At 29.9% G+C, this 20732-nt stretch overlaps 3 protein-coding genes across 3 annotated transcripts; all 3 read left to right on the top strand.

The window, feature by feature from the left end:
* Nucleotides 1-2522: 2522 nt before the first annotated feature.
* LOC101255109 (protein EMBRYO DEFECTIVE 514) lies at nucleotides 2523-4801 on the top strand. The gene is made up of 2 exons (XM_004241536.5): nucleotides 2523-3051; nucleotides 4273-4801. The coding sequence occupies exons 1-2, from the start codon at nucleotides 2665-2667 to the stop codon at nucleotides 4567-4569; spliced, it is 684 nt and encodes a 227-aa protein (XP_004241584.1). The 5' UTR covers nucleotides 2523-2664; the 3' UTR covers nucleotides 4570-4801.
* A 4438-nt stretch (nucleotides 4802-9239) lies between these two features.
* Dof22 (Dof zinc finger protein 22) lies at nucleotides 9240-11973 on the top strand. Its single transcript, NM_001328434.1, has 2 exons — nucleotides 9240-9632; nucleotides 10244-11973. Exons 1-2 carry the CDS (start codon nucleotides 9426-9428, stop codon nucleotides 11513-11515), a joined length of 1479 nt encoding a protein of 492 aa, NP_001315363.1. The 5' UTR covers nucleotides 9240-9425; the 3' UTR covers nucleotides 11516-11973.
* Nucleotides 11974-19810: 7837 nt separating this feature from the next.
* LOC101258272 (probable calcium-binding protein CML45) lies at nucleotides 19811-20521 on the top strand. The gene has a single exon (XM_004242124.5). The coding sequence runs from the start codon at nucleotides 19861-19863 to the stop codon at nucleotides 20416-20418; it is 558 nt and encodes a 185-aa protein (XP_004242172.1). The 5' UTR covers nucleotides 19811-19860; the 3' UTR covers nucleotides 20419-20521.
* Nucleotides 20522-20732: the final 211 nt, after the last annotated feature.

The following is a 20732-nucleotide window of genomic DNA, read 5'->3' as shown; positions in this document are numbered from 1 at the left end:
ATTAAAAATAATAAAAACTGATTCGAACATCACAATTAAATAAATTTAAAAAATCACAAATGTCTTTTACCCTTGGCCTTGGACACTCTTGGTAACGTTCGGCCCAAGCCAAAAGAAAATAACGTTTTTCCATATGGGCATAATGGACAAAGTCAATGTTGTAATAAGTTTCAAATCTAGAAAAATGTATTTTCAATATTGGTATTCATATCTAATTAATAAAATTATTATAACATTACGTATTTTATTTGTGTTTACTTAAACTCAGTCTTTTAATCATAAAAGTCATAAATTAAGAAGTATTATTTTTCGCATTATAGGAGAGTTTCGCGCGATATAAAAATTACTCATTTTTATTTGACTTATAAATAGCAAGTTAGAATTATAAAATCAATCATTAATATTTATATCATAATTTATTACCCAAATCAGACATAAAATATCTAGTAACTGGAATTATCCTTATATCTCACTTTATCATACATATGTTTTGCATTATTTACTGGCTACAAATTATTGTTTTTATAGCAAGTAATTAGTCTTTCTTAGTAAAACCTTGGGGAAAAGTTCTTCTTCCAAGAAGAAGCAAACTAGCACCATAAAAAGTCAATGGTCATAAACAAAGACATTAATCTCTTCTAGTTGCTTTGGCTAAAAATAAGCAAGCACAAAGAAGGGAATAAAATGTACCACGTAAAATTTCATGTTTCTTAGCTCCCTTTTGTACCCCACCCACACTTAGCACATAATTGATATAAAAAAAAAGGGTCCAATGGTAGCCTAATAATAGTACTAATTAGAGAAAGAAAAAGGTGGAAAATTTTGATATGTGTGTTCAACTTTTAAAGAGTTGATGAATTGGTAAAAAGGAAAAAAGGAAAAATGGAGTGGTTGAGTAGCATGCTCTCTAGGAAGAGTGATACTCTTCTTCTTCCGATTTTTTCATTCATTTTCGTATTCGTATTAAAGTTCGACTAACCCAAAAATTGACATTCTAAATCTCTAACTAAGCCAAGGGAGGAGCATTTATCTCCTCCAATACACCACACTTGTAGGTGGTACACTTCTCATTAATCTTCTGTTTCTCTCTTTTTTCTTTTGATCTGGACGCTATCTAAAAAAAATTAATGTAAATTATCAATTGCACATCTATAATGTCTTCAATGTCATATTATTATGAGTTTGCGAAACAAAAAAGCATTTAAACCAAATTTCCATAAAACCTAAGGTTGAATAACTTAATAATATTAAAGGTTTCGTATTATGAGTGTGCAAAACAACATTATTTAATGAACAAAAGTTAAAAGAAAAGACGGAAGGAAGGGGGGCAAATAGAAGAAAAAGTATAGTGACAATATCATAGACTCAATGATGTGTATTCTTGAACTTATATGAGTCATGATAGGTTTTGTTTGCATTTGAGCATCCATGTTATTATTATTATTATTTACATGCATCATTTTTCTGGTTGCATCTCTTTCAAGATGTTGTATAGTTTATTTAGGCATAATGAATATGTTCTTTAAGTTTTATTTTATTTTACGTTTGTGTTTTTTAATTTTTGGTGTGAATATATAAAACGTTAACTTTGTATAAAACTAAATAAATAGAATCTCACATACATTGTAGCATTCTATATGTATATTATGTCAAATAGAATTCATGGGTCTATTTATTTAATTTTATACAAATTTAAGTAGTTACTTCTGCATATTCAACGTTAAAGAATATGAATATGAAATAAAATCTAATTAAAAGTCACATTTATGTATTATGTCTTTTATTTATAAGAGTGTCATGTTAATAATACTTCTTTCATTTTTAGGTAAAATGAGCTTTCTTATTTTATTTTTTTTAACTTTAGTGAAAAAAATTATTGTAACCATTCTAATTAATTCACTATATTTTTCATCAAGTATATTGACCAGTATCAATATACTATTCTTTTCTTTAACTTAAAGAATCGATTTATGAGACATTATGACTACTTGTGAAATTAAGATTTGTGAGTCTCACGTGTGATTCTTACACTAGAGTTTTTGATTTTTTTTCAAATTAATTATAGACATAATATATAAATGTGTCCTATAATTTAATTTCGAATTACATTTATGCCTGTCAATTTTGAGTGCACACAAGTAGACACTTAAACTTGTATAAAGTTGAACAAATAGACACACATGTCTTACATGTCATCCAATATGTCATTTTCTGTCCGACGTGGTGTCCTATGTGTATTGTGTCATATAGGACTCATGTATATATTATTTAAAAGTTGGATAGTTAAAGTGTCTGTTTGTGAATTATAAAAGTTAAAGGTAAAAGTTTAAATTTAAAGTCAAATTTAAAATCTAATATATGTATTATTGTCTTAATTATATATCTCTTTTTTTTGAAAGAATAAGTACTATATTCTTTTTTTTTGGTTTAATAATTGAGAGTAATTCTCGTATATCGCTGAAAAATACCCGAAAACAAAACGGATCCGGGTTTCTTTAAAGAACGGGTTAAAGTTCCAATTCGGAGTTGATCAGTTTAATCGGGTCACGAACCTTTGTCAGTTGCCACTCTCAGTGAGGGTTTAAACTTACATCAAAACCCTAGCGTTCCTTTTACCCCAATTCTAACCGCTTTACTTGCTCCCTGAACTTACGCAGCATAGCCATGGCAGAAACTGAACCTGAAGTCGCCGCCGCCGTGCCCGCCGTTGAAGCCGTGGTAGAGGCCGAGAAAGAGGACACTTCGGCTCAGGACATGGATGTCGAAGCTCAAGCCGCCGATGATACGGAAGAGAACGGCGGGTCGAAGCGTCCAAGGGAGGAGGAAAACGAGGTGGAGAAGGAAGACGCCACAAAGAAGCTGAAGGTCGATAAGTCTGTGGAAGAAGAACGATTCGAGAATTTAGATGGAAGCAAAACGGTGGATGAAGAAAAGAAAGATGTGTCAGGTCCGATTAGCGTGGGCCCTAAGAACTTCGGATCGTCTGTGGAGGTGTTCAATTACTTTTATAAGCTTCTCCATTCTTGGTCTCCCAACCTCAACCTCAACAAGGTAAGCTGTTTCATGTATTTTCTTCAATATTGCAGTAAAACAGTTGTAAGTATAGCGAAATGGATAACTAACCTTGATGTGAAATGCTCTGAATGTCATTGTACTATTGTGCTAACATAGGAGCGAAATGGATATAGATAATTCATATAGCTAACACTGACCCCCTTAATTTGGTATTAAGGCTTAGTTGTTTGAGTGTAGCATATTGATAAAAATTTATTTGTGGAGGATTGACTCTGCATCATTCCATATACCAATATAATGATCTTTGTAGTGGTTAAGGTCTCTGGTTTTAGTTTTTCATGGGTAGGATGCTAATGTGGGATTTTTCGCGAGCAATTTCGGATGCCTTACCTGGAATAGTCTGAAAGTGTGTAGCTTTAAGGCATTAAGCTGTATTATATGTTTATATCAGTGAGCCAGTGCACTATGCTGTTTTGTTCCTTTGTGTGGCTTTGTATTACGATTGGGCTAGGTTTATTTGAGAGCCATAAGTTATCTCCAGCCTGCCAAAAGTTGTTTCCTGTCTAGAGCATCCGGCATTTTAGATGGATGGGATGACAGATTTCTATTCTCTGCGTGTACACGACGATGAATATTGACTCAAGCCAAGCAACCAGTCTCTGGTATGATATGATAGTAATTGTGAGATTGCAACATTCTACTATTTTGGCCCATATATTTATTTGGTTTTAGCAAATAGTATCAAAATTCATAAGGCGAAGTTACAGAATACCTAACTTCTTGCTGAATAAATGGTCCAGAACTGGATAATTGCAGTTCAACAAGTACAACCACATGGACCACACCTTCCATTTCTTTCCATCCTTGGTTAATTGGAAGTAAAATGCATTTAGAAAACAATGGGTTGTATTATGTGCGCGAATTGGATTGTACATTTGTTGTGTGACCTCCTTGATCAAGTGCCCGCTTGGATTAGCTTATTTTTAGGTGTTTCTTTTTTGGCTTTTAAGCACTTTTAAGGTGTTTGGAAAGGTTAAGAAATGTTTTTAAGCACTCACTATTATATTAGCCCAAAAGAGGTGTAGTATAATTAGCCAAAAGCCATAAGTAGGGTATCCTCTACATATGGCTTTATTTTTGCCCATTGCTTGTAAAAAGAAGTTGTGTTCGAATGCGCTTTGGTTGGTTAGATATTCATGTCTGTATCACATGAAATTTTATCCGTGCTTTCTGATTCCTTTTCTTTCTATATTGCAGTATGAGTACATTGTTTTGCTTGACTTGCTAAAGAAGGGTCATTTAGAGCCAGATAGAAAGATTGGTACAGGAGTCCGTGCATTCCAAATCCGGTTTCATCCTCAATATAAAAGTCGTTGCTTCTTTATCATTAGGGAGGATGACTCTGTGGATGATTTTAGCTTCAGGAAATGTATTGATCACATTAGTCCTCTCCCAGAGAACATGCAAGTAAAACACGAGGCAAACAGAGACTTGGCACGTGGTGGAAAAGGAGGTGGGCGTGGCCGTGGAAGAGGAGGGAAGCCAAGATACTGAAGGCAGCTGCATGTTCTGTCAATTGTTATGTAAGCCGTCACATGCTGCTGCCTGCTTAGTCCACATTTTGTTCAATACCCCTTTCAATCCTGCAGTTTATGACATAATATGCGTTATGACTACAAGGATGGCATCTGCTGGTTATGATGTTACCGTAATATGCGTTAAATTTATGTAATGTATGAATACATCAGACGAAATTATCATATGAAGAACGTATTATTCAATTTTAGCATATACTGTAGGTGGTGTTAACTAAACATATTGCTCTGATGCATTGTAGGCTCCCTCCCAATTGTGTTCCAATGATATGCCGTTTATGTTTTTTTGAAAGGAAAAAATTATCCTTTTAGCTTCGGACTCGGTGAAACTTCATGACAATACGTTTGACTTTCACATGGAATTTGAAACTTCATAATAGCTATTTGTGAAGTATAATCCATTAAAAGATGCTTGGACCAACCCAAAATGGCCTGGTCTTTATAGTCAAACTAATTAAATCTTCGAAAAGATGGTACATGGAATATTTCAACTCCATTAATAGCTCTTCGGCTTCTGAATTTCCATCATTTTTGCTAAAAGATTAAAGTAAAGATTTTTTATGGGTGACTACCTAACTTTCTGTGGCCCCAACGTGTCTAAATCGAAACTTGTCCTCAACTAATGGACACCAATTTATTAGTATTTCCCTACTAAAAAAGTACCAAGGGGTCCAAATGAACCCTAGATTTTAGTAATGGTGGGGAATTTAAATTTGAAGGTCTTTTTCAAAAGATTAATGTAATAATATAATTATAAGACACCAATAATCAGGTGGACTAATAGGACAAAAGGTAATGGCGTGCACTTTTAACCTCTTTGTTATGAGTATTAGGAATTTAAAATAGGACATATGTTGATCTCTCCAATAGGTAGGGGAAAGGACTTCGAATTTATAAACTCTAATATACTTATCATGGATCATTAACACGTGTCGTCCACTTAAATAAGTATATATGTTTTGATTAATCACATGGATTAAGACACTTGTGTTACTAGCTTTTTATTGATATATCGAGCTGTCTATCAAATAGGCCACTAGGGAAAAACGGTTCATACGGCGTCAACACGTATGTCTATTTGAAACAGTCTATATACGAATTTTAATAATTTATTTATTGAATAAATAAATCTATCGTAAAAGTCTTGATGAGTGATTAATATTATATTCTTGATTTTAAAAAGTTGGGTATAATTTCGTACAAAAAAAAAACTATACATAATTTATCAAAATCAATATTGCATCAGACTAATGAGTTAGTACTATGAATCGTTTTATATCATAAATAATAATTGATGAGTCAACGTGCATTAGACATTTTTGGTACTACAAATAGTCAAAAACGATGAAATGTAAATAACAGAGCCAAAAATATATATAACATAATTATATATATATAAAAAGAAGTGGAGGAGATAATAGCATAATATAATATTAAATAAAAAGCAAAATTAACTAAACTTTGCATTGTTCTTATCTTCTCATTCTGTACTCTTAATATGCCATTGCTTTCAGCTTCAAGGATTTAGTTAATTGCAACTATATCCTCCATTATCCAATCAAATTCAGACACGTTGCTAGACATTTATGGATTGTTTTGTTCACGAATTAAATTATCTCGTAAGTTATTATTTTCAATTTTATTTATCCCATATTTGATAAATAAAATAAAATATTTGAATAAAATAATTTTTATCTCAAATTTAATTTTAAAATATTCCGCGTACCAAACGAGCTCTTTTGAACAGTCCACGGTGCACCATAACAACCGTACCACATTGGACTCTATCGAGAGATTTGATAACAAAGATGGGCCAGGAGTCAGACAATGAAAGATCTATATATCTATCTGTCCCAAATTAATTATACAATTTTTTTACTTTTTGAGAATCAATGCGATTAATTTTTTATAATTAAAATTTAAATATATAATAATTTTATAAAGTTTATTATAAGTTATGATATTTTATATTGATATTAATAAAAATATTTCTTAAATTTGATTATCAAAATATAAAACATGTCAACTAAGTTGGAATATAAAACTAGGCATGATGTCTATAGTTTTAAATCTCCAATTAATTGATACATTAATATCTATACTTTTTGTCTTCTTTCATATTTCATTGTGAAATCTGTGATGCAGATCTTATTATTTTAAGTAGGTGGAGAAAATCTTCAACTATATAGTTAAATTATATACGGTAAAGTATATGTAGTTATTTTATTTGATTTGATTTCAATTATTCGAATATTTTTTTTTACTATGTGCAAAAAATATGGAGAAATCGAAGGAAGAATGTTGATCTTTGCTTAGAGCTTGATTGTGTTGTTGAGAGTTCAGAAGTATTTATTTATTTTTCGAGAAAAATCTTTTTTTTCAAACAATTGGTTTGGCAAATTACTATAACTATTTTTAAATAGAAGAAGAAACAATTTTTATGTTATTATATAAAAAAAATCTCTTTCTCATATATATATCTTATAAATTAATTAGCATATTTCATGAGTTTGTTAAGTTTTATATTAAAAATTATTTTTTTTATAGATATTTAAAATAGTTCCTCTCTATAAAATGATCTTGATACTAAAAGTACATCGACAAGTAATTTGACGCTCAAAAGAACTTTTAAAAAGATTTGTCAAACATAATTTTCTTAATCTTATTAAGAACACTTTTAAATGAATTAATCAAATATAAATTACTTTTTATCAAAAGCACTTTTTCTAAAATAATACTTTAAAAAAAATAATTCTGAAGATAATAAATTTTAACAACAATTCCAAACAAGTTCTTACTATATTTATTTTTATTTTGCTTAATCACAATTTGTCTCATGACATTATGTATAATTAGATATTCTATTTTAGTTTAATTTATTTGTTTGTATCATCTGCCTATATTCAAATGGATCCATGCTGTTGTTATAGTTTATCTTTTAATTATTAATTTTTTCATTTTTAAGGTGAAACAAATTAAATCTGATTTTCTAAAAAGAAAATGTGTGATTGAGTAGGAAAGTAAGAGATAAAAAAGAAAAAGTAAAAAGAACAAAGGAAAAAGTTAAAGATAAAAAGGTTAAAAAGTGGAAAACAATACGAAAAAATATGATTAAAACTACATAACAGATTCTTACCATTTGATACTGGTATACACATAACATAAAAAAAAAAAAAAAAACAGATGTAGAAGAAATAATTGTTTTAAAATATTAATATAAAGTTTTTTTTCTTGAAATTTTACAAGTATTTCTTTACTTTATTTTAAGAAAAATAAAAAAAGTAGTTTCAGTTATACTGTTGCATAGACTACATATACAATATACAAAAGACTAAACTTTGGAGTGGTGAAAAATTAAGCGTTAAACTTTGGAATATTTTACTTCGAAAACTAAAATATTAAGAGATTTAATATTTGAAATTCCAATCAGTAGGGAATTCGAGATAAATTTACTGATTTTTTGTTTACAAGTTTCTGAGAATTTAAAATTATATATCTTATATGTATATTACATATATCAACTTAATTTCAATATTTATAGGTTAGTAGTATATAAAATTTAATTTTTTTTTATCGAGGAGTCAAATAATTTTTTTAACTCGAAGCTTTACAAATTTAATAAATTATGATTTAATAATTTATTAATTTTATAATAAATGATGATATTTGAGCAATTATGAATTTTAATAAAGAAGAAAGTATTTTGTGCATAAGCAATATATGTAAAAGCTAGTTGAAATGAATTTAATAGTTCGAATATTTGAAAAAAAGATGTATTAATGTCCTAGCAAAAATGTGTGACTTTTGAGCGATTCACTATGACGGAGTGAACAAAAGAAGTAGAGGTAGATTGAAAAAGTATTAAAACTATGTGATTAAATAAGATATGATTCACGTGCGACTTACTATGGACATGATCATAAATTAAAAAAAAATGGAGATCAAGAATTAAAATAAAAGGTCAAGTTAGGTAGTTTGAGTGTTGTACAATTCTCTAATCGATTACTCTTCTATTACCACATTCTTTGATTTTAATATACTTGTATTTTCTTTACTTCATTTTATATCGTAGTATTTGTTGTTGCTATTATTTTCGTTTTCTTGTTTTCAATATGACTCTTCATTACCGTATTTGCTTTCTATACTTAATTTTTGACTAAAATGAGATTCTTTTAAAAATAATATCTCTATCTTCAAGATAAAAGTAAGACTATTTATACACTAAATATATTATTATTATCGTAAATAAAAATTATATACAAAATATAGATATTATTATTAAAATCATGTTATTAAAATAAATTGTAAACATAATAGTATCAAAGACTCTCCAACTATTTCATGGCATCTCTACCTTTTTCTGAACGGACCAAAAAGTACAATTTCTCATATTAAAAAATTAAACTAGTGACCAGGAGTATACTTTTCTTTTTTATAAATCTTTATTTAATTTAAACAATAGAAAATTATTATAATTCGAATAACAACGAAAAATTGTTTTAGAAAAAAATAAAAAAACGAAAAATTAATATGTAGGACCCCACCATTAAAAACTTGTGGCTGAAAAAATTAGTGGGTGGGTGACGTGGCACCATGTTTAAATTAAACGATATCTAAATCACTTTCAGTAGAACGCCAACAGGGTTTGCTTCTAAAACCGTATCTCTCGTAGAAAAAAAAATCCACTTTTGAAACGTCGTCAACTCGCCGGCGGCGACTTCGTCGGATACTAAACGAGAATCCCCAGAATAATAGAGTGTTTCTACAGTTTCCCTTTTCGTTTTTTTGAATACCCTTTTCGTTTTAGTCTGGAAAATGACTTGTGATTCAGAGATCAAGCTGTTTGGCAAGATACTCCCGGTGGTCGTCTCCGGCGTTGGTAGGGGTTTGTCTGGTAGTGATGGTGTTATATATGATGGAAATAGAAATGGGTCTGATCTTGATCGATGTTTAGAGGGAAGTAAAGCAAGCAGTGTAGAGAAGGATGAAGGAAGTGAGTATGAAAAGCAAGAAGCTGAAAAGGTACTTCTTTATGTAATTTCTATGGAATTAAAGTGAGAGCCAAATGATTTAATCGTTTAATTTTAATGGGTTTAGTAATTTGGTTCTAATTACTTAGATTTAACAGATGAAATGATTCAATTTTCCTGTTGTCTAATTGGTGATTTTGCTGCTTCTTTTTGCTTATTGTTGATGAATTTTTAATGTGTTTCTATGTGAAGTAGTTTAATTGAGAAACCCCACCAACCATATTAACCATATGAAGTTTCTAGATCTGGTACTGCTTAATGTTCTTTTGGTGCCCTCTTCTTTTTAGGGATTATTGATTAATTTGAGGATTCAAAGCACCAAAATTGATATTTCAGCATCATAAAAGTTATGCATTTAATGTTTCCTTTACCATATAATTTGTAGCCAAAACATTGGAAAAAGAATGTGCTTTTGTCTACTTTTTCATGTATATCACAGTTGAAGAGGGATTCTCGATCTGTAATAAAGTTTCGAACTTGTCAGTTTACTGTCTGTGATTGGTTCTTGCTATTTTGCTGATTGGATTTAGCTCACACAGTTTACTGTTGATATTTAATTGCAATTTCATAAGCAGCTTATGCAGTTCTGTGTTTTGATTGTAGGATAATATAACTGGAGAGCTCAGTGAAGCTAAATCTGAGGAGGGAGACCAAAATCAGATGATAGAAGAATCAGAAAATCCTAAGACTCCATCAGAATCAGAGAGCAGTCCTAAATCTTCAACTGAGGAAGACCCTCAAGCAGTAAAATCATCCAAGACTGAGAATGAACCGACTAATGTGACAAATTCCGAGCAGAACAATCTGAAGAAGCCAGACAAAATCCTCCCATGCCCTCGTTGCAATAGTTTGGATACAAAATTCTGTTACTATAATAACAACAATGTCAACCAGCCTCGTCATTTCTGCAGGAGCTGCCAGAGGTATTGGACTGCCGGTGGTACCATGAGGAATCTCCCTGTGGGAGCTGGTCGTCGCAAGAACAAGAATCTTGCATCTCAATATCGTAATATAAGTATCCCTGAAGGATTACTAGCAGCAGGAATTGAATCTCCAAATGGGTTAATTCATCATCCATTATTCAAACCAAATGGCACTATTCTATCGTTTGGTCCCGACTTACCCCTGTGTGAACCTATGGCTTCTGCATTAAATCAAGCAGAGAAAAGGGTATCAACTGGTATTCAAAACGGTTCTCATAAATCAGAAGTCAAGAATTCTTCTTGCAAAGGTGGAGATTCTGGGGATGAGTGCTGTAGAGGGATTAACATCCCGACTCCAAATATGATGGTGGAAGAAGGTAAAGGAGAGCCCCACAAGGCTGTTATGCATAGTATAAATGGCATCCCGTCTCCTGTTCCGTGCCTCCATGGAGTACCTTGGCCTTTTCCATGGAATGCTGCAGTTCCTGTGTCGGCTATTTGCCCCATTCCCTTCCCTATGCCATTCTTCCCTACACCTTATTGGAATTGCAGTGTGCCTCCTTGGAGTAATCCTTGGTTGAGTCCACCTCTGCGAGCTGCAAACGAGAAAACATCAGGTTCTGATCCTACTTCTTCTTTAGGGAAACATTCAAGAGAGGGGGATTTGCTTAAGCCAAGCAATCCTGGGGGCAAAGAACAATCAGAACAAAAGTATTCAGAGGGGTCTATTTTGGTCCCAAAAACATTGCGGATTGATGATCCTGATGAAGCTGCTAAGAGTTCTATATGGTCAACACTTGGGATTAAATATGATTCTACTAACAGGGGAGAGTTTTTCAAGGCCTTGCAACCAAAAAGCAATGACAAGCACAACAAAGCCAATACATTTCCAGTATTGCATACTAACCCTGCAGCCTTATCTAGATCTATCACCTTCCAACAAGGTGCCTAAAGATGATCCTATGAATCTGCGAAGGATGGTCTTCACTTGAAATTAAGTATGACTGTTGTCTGATGAGGGCTTTTTGGGGCCTAGCAACCAAAAAGTAACAAAGCTAAGATAATGCTTTTTTCTCCCATTGAACTCCAGCGGGAAACTTCATGGATTTCCTGCCTGATGGGGACATTTACAGTGCGCAGATCACTTACAGAGCTGCCAGGCTAATATCTCTCAAGTGATCCAATGAAACTGGGGAATGACATGGGAAGCTATTGTAGAAACCTATTGTTTATAGTTTTCTTGGTAACAATAAGAGCAAGTGGCTGGCTTGGTTTTTACTTTTGTGTGTTTTCTAATGTACATACCTTTTTACAGCTAACACTAGAGTGAGGAAGACAGTTGTTTAGATCCTCATCCAACAGTTGTTGTAACATATTTTAAATTAATGTCAAAGTTAGTTTGGAGAGCCACTTCCTTTTAGTACCTCTTTTTCTTAATGATAATTCTTTACAAGGACTTAAAGAATCTAACACTAAATCAACAGAAACACTTGTTCTCTATTCTGTAGAACAACATGAACTGTTTACTCTTTGTTTCATTTTTGGTGCTTACAGAATTTTGTAAATGATTCTGACGCAGTGATAGTCAATACATGCAGATTATAGTTTTCATCTTCTAAGGAATCTACAAAAAGTAGAAAGATAATATCTTTGCTGCTTCTTTTTTTCCCTTTTCCAAACCCCCCAAAGCCAATGAGAAGTGGCCAGCAAAAACTTCAACTTTTTTAACTTATTTTTCTCTATTATCTGGATTATGAAAATGTTAAAAACTGCACTTCAATCCCGAATTAATTTGGATAAGCAAATAACAACAAAATCGAAGGATGTGATGAAACGGATATCTATGCTTCATCAGAAGTCTTGACTTTGAGTCACATGAATAATTTTTATTTTTGATAGATAACATTCTCTTCTATACAATGAATGAAGAGAACAGAGTGTACGCAAACAAATACCTAACTAGACTTTTTATTAGTAGCAATTTATCCGTACAAAACAAAATAGATATTTTTAATGGGGCCAGGCAACTCTAAGCCACATCTTTTGATTAAATTAGTTGGGTTTGGGTCCCAAATTCCATATGCTCATAATGATTTTAAGGCATTTTCAATTAACTTTTTCTTTTCTTTTAGATTTTTTTCCTTTCCCTTTTAGAGGCATTTATTTTATATAAAATGTCTGATGTAATATATCTGCATGTTCTTTGTTTTTCTGTTTCTTAGACAACTGATAATCCAAGGTTGAAGATTTTTCATGGTAGGGTTTATCAATTTTAAGCCATTCCTTTTTTTCCCCTAAAAATAATATCTATTTATGGATTTTACAGCTCATTTTATTGTCCATTAATTTGACGTAGGGCGGCTCAAAAATTTCGATACTTGTTAAAAATAAATGGGAGGCCTAAATTTTTAAATAATAATTGATAATATATTGTTTATTTAAATATATTTTTTTAGTTTATTTAGATGAAAAAATTTACTTTTCTATAAATAAAATCTTTTTTATTTCAATTTATATATATATATATATATATATTTTGATTTGATTCGAAGTTAATAATTTAGTCAGGACTTTTGAAGGTAATAGTAATAAACTAAACAGTTACAATTTTTATAATAAAGCTCTCAAATAAATGCGTCATGGCAATGACTGTTCTATGCCTACATTTTTATGTTATGAGTTTGTTTCCTATTTGTAACTCTTTAATTCTAAAATTGAAGTTGCAAAGTGTTAGGGATGTATGTTATTAATCAATCATTTATATATAATATATATTTTAGTAATTATAATAATTAAAAGTTCAAGTGGAAAATCACTGGGATATATATATATATATATATATATATATATATATGTATATATATAAATTTTTTTGAAAGAATTGTTTATTAATTTAATAAAGTCTTAATTAGGTCTTATACACATCTGTGTATTCTTTATTTGTATAATGTATGATTTGGTAAAATAGGTTTTAACTTATGCATGAAAGATTAAATCATTGATTCTAATAACTATTAAATTTTTATTCAGTATTAAAGATGAAATGAACTAGTTGTCGATATGATTATAGCAACAAATTAAATGTAACTTATCGAGATTATGATACTACATAGTTTCAATTTCTTGTGTAAGCACGTTATATTATTTATATATTGAATGAACTAAATTGAGATATACATTTTGTTAGTGAAAAAACTTACAAGATAATAAAATTGCACGATTACAATTGAAAATAAAATGAAGAAAGTAATCTCTTCAGGCTGAGGCGCGGATATCTCGCTCTCTTTAAGGAGATTCAAGCCCACTGCAGCAAATGTTTTCACCGGTCCAGCAGTAGTCCTCTTTGACTTGTCCCCTCCAGGATACAATAGCCTTCACAAAGTATAACTCAACAACTCTGGACAAGAGTTGAGTTCAAAGCTCCACAAAAAAGAACACCTCCTTTCAACTTATAAGAACTCTCTTTTAGACTAACTCTTTCACTCTTTGTTTTTTCTTATGAATTGTGTGTGCCAAACCAAATGAAGACCACCACTATTTATACTACAAAAAGTCATCCTAGCAATAAATAGGAAGATAATGGAGGTAATAAATAGTGAAGATAATGGCCTTAGGAGTTTCATAGGTTACATAGGTTATAATAGGAGTTACATAGGTTACAATAGGAGTTACATAGGTTACATATGTTACAATAGGAGTTACATATGTTACATAGGTTACAAAAAGTAATGGAGGTATTAAGAATGAAATAAAGTGATGGACAACCAATGCTAATGGATGATGTAGAAGTCATCCATTCCAATGTTCATTCTTATAACTCCAAAATAAAGCAATTTAATATTTTAAATATTAATATTAAAATATTAATAACCTAACACATTTTATGTTGACTATCTAAAATAAATTCTCTAGTCTAGTAAATACACGTATACTCTTAAACTTGTTATTATTACGAGCAATACACATGATAATTTAAATGAAGAAAATATTCACGAGATAATACTTATTGGTAGCATTCATGCCTAGATTCAGAGATTGATAATAAACTTATAAATTTTCATGTGTAAACTCAATTGATGAATTTCATATTCCACGTGAAGAAACCTTTTAAAATAGGGATAATGCACAAGTACCCCTCAATCTATGTCCGAAATCTCAGAGACACATTTATACCATACTAAGGTCCTAACTTATTTTATTAATAATTTTCTATCCTTTTCGGCATACGTGACACTATCTTGTGGGCCCAACGCTGTTTGATTTTTTTTCCAGCTAGTGCCACGTAGGTCGAAAAGAGGTAGAAAATTACTTATAAAATAAGTTCATGGGTGAACTCCTTATAAGGTTTGGGCAATCCTTTTCTCTTTGAGCTAGCTTTTGGGGTGTGAGTTAGGCTTAAGACCTTATTTCACAGTTTTCATAAATTCTTTCAAGTTTTTATTTTTATTAATAATTTTCTTGTATTGACTTTGTCAAGAACAATGTTTGTTTATTTGCGTTTATCAAGGTTTTTGAATGAAAAAAAATTATACTTCCAAATCATGATTATTAAAACTTTTAATAACTTTTCTTTTATCAAAAGCGATATATTTTGTTGAAATAAAATTTTTATGATATTTTTTATTAATTTAATGTTAATTTCACATGCACATTGAGATATTGAATACAAACAATATTAATTATTTAGTCTTCATATTTAAAGACCACATCTTAATATTCAGATCTCTTAATCTTAATGAAAATAAATGAGGCCTTAATGTTACTATTTAGATGATGGTCAAAATCACATTTGAATTATTAATTTTAGGCGAATTTCACTCTTCAAACTATCAGCTATTACTCTTAAAAATAAATTACATTAAACACTCTTGTAATATGACTTGGTTATAAAATTTTCTTTGTATCATAAAATCAAATATCGATAACAATTACAATAATATATTCAATATAATTTTATAAGTGAGATTTTAAAAAATAGTTTATATGCAAACTTATTCATATATTATAAAGGAAAAATCAAATACTTATATTCTTTATATTATAGAAATTCCACTGAAATATAATGATTCAATCTTGATATATTCACTATATATTAAAATTTACCTAGCTATTCCTGCGTGGTTGAAATATAAATAGTATTATGAGTTACCTAAATACTTACAATATGTCTGTTCTCTAGTTGCAAATTTGTGATCATTGATTCTATCTCATAATAATTTTTTTGATCGAGCTAGCATATGACCCATTTAACTGATTGTGATATAAGATGTTCAGATGAATATAATAACTTTTTCTAGATTTTATATTTGTATTAAGAATGTATATATAAATTTTTAGTTGCAAACATAATGACTACAGGTAAAGCTTATGAGTTTGTTATCCTTTTAAATTTTAGAATTGTCTGGTTAGATACTTACATGTTTAAACCATATTCCACAAAATAGAACCACTAAAAATGAAACAAAGAATTTTTTTTGAAAAATTATTGTTGATTGAGACCACTAAAATGAAATAATCAAAAAGAATTTTGTAATTATTGTTGATTAGTGTATTCTTCTCTATATTTGATTTGTTTTCTTACTTGGTGAGACTAGTGGACCAATATTAGTACATATCAGTTTTGTTTTTATCGTATGTATTGTTCTCTTTTTAGGACTTTTCGTATATATCTCATGAATCAAGGTATTTAAAAAATTTAATAATCATACATGATTAAAACATTGTGATAATAATATATATAGTGTAATTTTTTTAATGAAAATATTTCCTTGATGTCACGGGTCGAAAAGGATTCTCCATCACACACCATTGATTTTATGCTATATCTTTCCTCTATAAATAGTTCATTATGTGGACCTTGTTTATAAATCAACTAAATAATAAGATCATAGTATATAATTCACTGTGCACTTTCAGTGAATCAAATGAGAGTACTCATGATAAGGTTGAAATTCGAAACTGCGTTTGTAACGTTCATTGTTTCAAAAATCATGATCCAATGTGCATGACAATTAATTACAAACGCGAGTTTGATTTTCAACCTTATCAATAGGGAGGAGATTATAAGGTGAGAAATCAAATCCTCACAAACAAGATGAAAATTCATATATTCAACCAACAGAATTACTATATGATTCCTCGACCCATTTCTTTATTGTTAATTAGATTTATACATGTAAATCACAAACATCAAGCTTTCAATGTTTTTAATTACCCCTAATGTGTAATATTTTCTAGAAGACTTCCGCTGCATTCTAATGAAGCTTTTAGCCAAAGGAATCTTGAACAATGAAGCAGTTAAATGGGCTAAGCATTGAAAAATCATCAATATTGCTTTTCACATTGACAAGTTATGGCGAAAGATATCTCCATATTTCCTTGACGTTTACTATAGATTAGGTTAGAAATAATGATCAAAATCATAATTGAGTTATCACTAATAGCGAATTTTGCTTTTCAACTATCAATTGTTTCCCTTCCCTATTCAAACTATCACCATCTTGGTGCGTATTAAAACACACCTGAAGGCTAGATGATGATAGTTTTGGTTGGAAAAAGAAATAATTGATAGTTGGACTAATTAGCTTCGAGGTATGTAATAATATACAAATGATATAGTTCAAATAGAGAAAGGGTATAACAACTTGTAGTTAAAATACGATACTCGCAAGAAAATATTAGTTTTAATTTGTTTTTTATCATTATTATTTAAAATTTGTGGACCAACTATGTAAAACTACATATAAGTGCCCATAATAAGTGAAATTAGTAATTTGAAAATAAGAAAAACAATTTGTTATGTCCAATAAATCAATATTGATAGTGTCACGATTAGAATTATTGGATTGTTTCATCGCGAATTAATGAAAAAACTAAGTATGTTATAAAATATTTGTATTTTTTTGAAGATAAATCAAATATACTTATATATGCTGTTGTAATTTTTTTTGTGAAATAGATTCATTGATCCAACATAGATTCGCCCCTGTCTGCGATGAAATATTTATTGTGCAACGAAGTGAACATCCATCTTTTCTTATTTATTTTGCGGACAAAAGGTAGTTGGTGGAAGGATACTTTTCTAGCCATGGAACTTCTTTTAACTTAGTTTATAGTATATTACATTTTGACAGGGGTGGAGCTATTTATGTCGTGGGTGGGGGGGGGGGGGGTTGAGTGAAATTTCTTTGTTTGAAAAATTATATGGAATATATAGGTTGAAATTTGATTTAGTAAATATATATAAAAAGTGTTGACGTATCTTAACATAAATTGAAGGTTACATTTCGTGATTAAGAAAATTGCAAAACTTATTTGAGGTTGTATGTTATATTCTTGATAGTTGTTTAATTTCAGCTTAAACAACTACACCAACAAAATCATTTACAAAATTATGACTAAAAGGTTGTATTCTATGCTCACCAAGTTGATAATTAAAGTCAATTTGTTTTTGATAGATATTTAATATTGCTTGCATTCGAAATTATTCATAGTACTGTCAAACCAAACTATGGATCAAAATAACAAATATTTCATGTTAATACTATTTAGTTATGAATTAGTGGTGAACTATAAAAAAAATTTCATCTTCCTAGAAATTATTTAACTTGAAATTAACCCTGAATTACTAACATATTCTATTATGAGTTTCATGTTTTTTTTAGTAATGGATATTACAAAAGTTTAGTATAGTTTACTCTCAAATTAAATTAAATGCACATGACTAAGTCCATGTGAAGGACTTGACTGTCGTCAACGAAACTACACATATCATATTTACTACAATTGAGAGGTATAAGACAAAGGATTTCCACGAAGTTGAAGGGTTCAACCCCAATATTTTGGAGATAAGTTATTTAGATATTAAAATTAATAAATCATTTATATATATGTAAAATAAAATGAATATCGTGTTTGATTTGTAATTAAAAAAATTGTGCAATTAATTTATGTACAAGTTATGAGAGAATTTCATAGTTCATAAAGAAGAAACTTGTTTATGTATTAATTCAATATCCATGTTTATTTTGTAATTTAAAAATCTGCATTGCTGATATATGTTCAAGAAGTCATGAGGAATTGGTTTATTCATTCACGTGGAATAGAAGATGGAGTAACTTATAACTACATAACTTATACGAGTCCGAAACTCAAAGGGTAGAAAATATTAACAAAAATTCCAAAACGGTATATAAAATTTTATATAAACCAAAATTGAAAATATTTACTTTTTCAGTTGAAGTAAATCGCTGCGTCGGCAGCGATTTTACCGTTTTGGTTTATATAAAATTTTATATACCGTTTTGGAATTTTTGTTAATATTTTCTACCCTTTGAGTTTCGGACTCTAACTTATACATCTATTATGTCTATATTACAATTGTTTCTGTTCGATTTACATGATTTACTTTACTTTTTAGTCAGTTTCAAAATGAATGATAATATTTTTATATTAGGTAATAATATAGCTTTAAAATATTTTATTTTATTCTTAATGAAATGATTTATAGTCACACAAATTTCTATTATCATATATACGTGCGCAATTTTAATCATATATCAAATACTTATACCCGTAAAACTAACATGAACCTGCATTACTAATTTTGTTATTTCACCATATCTAAGCAATACATATATATATTCTATTTTACTTTATTATTATTATTTTTACGATTAGTTTATTTTACATTATATATTAAAATCTTAAAGTTCCTACTATGACATATAATATTTGATATAAATATTCGTAGGGCGGTTAAGTATTTACTTGGAAGCACCTACAATATCTTCTATGAAGCTTCCTTCCGTTAATGTCGGTAAAATCGTTAATCCCTAAAAATTCGTTTTTACCACTCAAAATTCGTCCTTTGGATCACTCAATTAATTCAAAAGGTGATCATCTAATTCGAAATTAATTATTCTTAATTTTATATAAATAAAATTTGTTGCATAAGCTTTTTATATCTAGATAGAGTATTTATCATTCTTATTAGCAATAAATTAAAAATCCTCAGTACAAATAATTGGACACATGAATTTCAAAATCAATTGGACTTTAGAGTGTGTAAACACGTTTTTTCTCTCTTTTCGTTCAACGTTTACTCTTTACCCTATTTAGGTGTAGCACTAGTGATGTAAATTACCAAGAAGAAACTATGTGAGAAACTTATTAACATTTTCAACATTCTTTTCCCCATAGTTTCCACCAATATTGTATTTTTTCTCTATATATATAGGACATGAAGTTTCTACATTGATCTCATGACTCAGCACTATCTAAAGAAAACACAAGTCCATGGAGAAGATCTTTTCATTCTCAGCACAGGCCAACAAGATGGGTGATACTAATTCAACCATATTAAGTTGCGTGTTTTTTTGCTTAGTAATCATATTTCATGAATTTTATTCTTCTATTTCTTCGTTTTTTCGAACCATTATTTCCCTTTTCAATACTCCATATAATAAGAAGCATGATAATGCTGAAACTTCATCAAAGGCGAATGTGATTAATAGTGAGACCAAGGATGTTGAGTTAGTATTCGACACATTAATAAATTTTTGCAACGAAAATGGGGATAAGAATATTGATGAGGTAGAGTTGGTTGAGGTTTTCGATTCATTTGAAAAAACAGAGCCTAGTTTGGAGGAAGTTAAAGAAGCATTTGACGTGTTTGATGAAAATGGAGATGGCTACATTGATGCAAATGAATTAAAGAAAGTCATTTCCAAGATGGGGTTCTTGGATTTATCGGTGTTCGATTGCCAGAGGATGATTGCGCCATTTGATGAAAACAGAGATGAAAAAATTGATTTTGGTGAATTTGTCAAGCTCATGGAGAATATCTTTCAATAACTCTGCATTCTTCATTTTCATGTTTAGTTTTGTAACTAAGTAAAATTATTCGCCCTTAACAACCATTAATAATGTAAAGTAAAATATAATTTATTACTTTTTATTATTTATTCTCAATAACATGTGCATGAATTAATGACCGTAAAAACGCACACCAAGCTTTGTGACATAAGTCATTCAACATGAACAAAGAAGGAGAAGAAGAAAAAGTTTAGAATTTTCGTTGTTTTCAAATAAGAGGAAATCCCTCTGTTTATAGTCAATAAAGGGTAGCGTGAACAAATATTTATTGCACCTTATCGAAAATGTTATAA

This window comes from Solanum lycopersicum, chromosome 6 (assembly GCF_036512215.1).
Source record: "Solanum lycopersicum chromosome 6, SLM_r2.1".
Taxonomy (NCBI): Eukaryota; Viridiplantae; Streptophyta; class Magnoliopsida; order Solanales; family Solanaceae; genus Solanum; species Solanum lycopersicum.
Note: the sequence above shows the minus strand (reverse complement) of the source record. Positions and strands in the feature narration are given on the sequence as shown.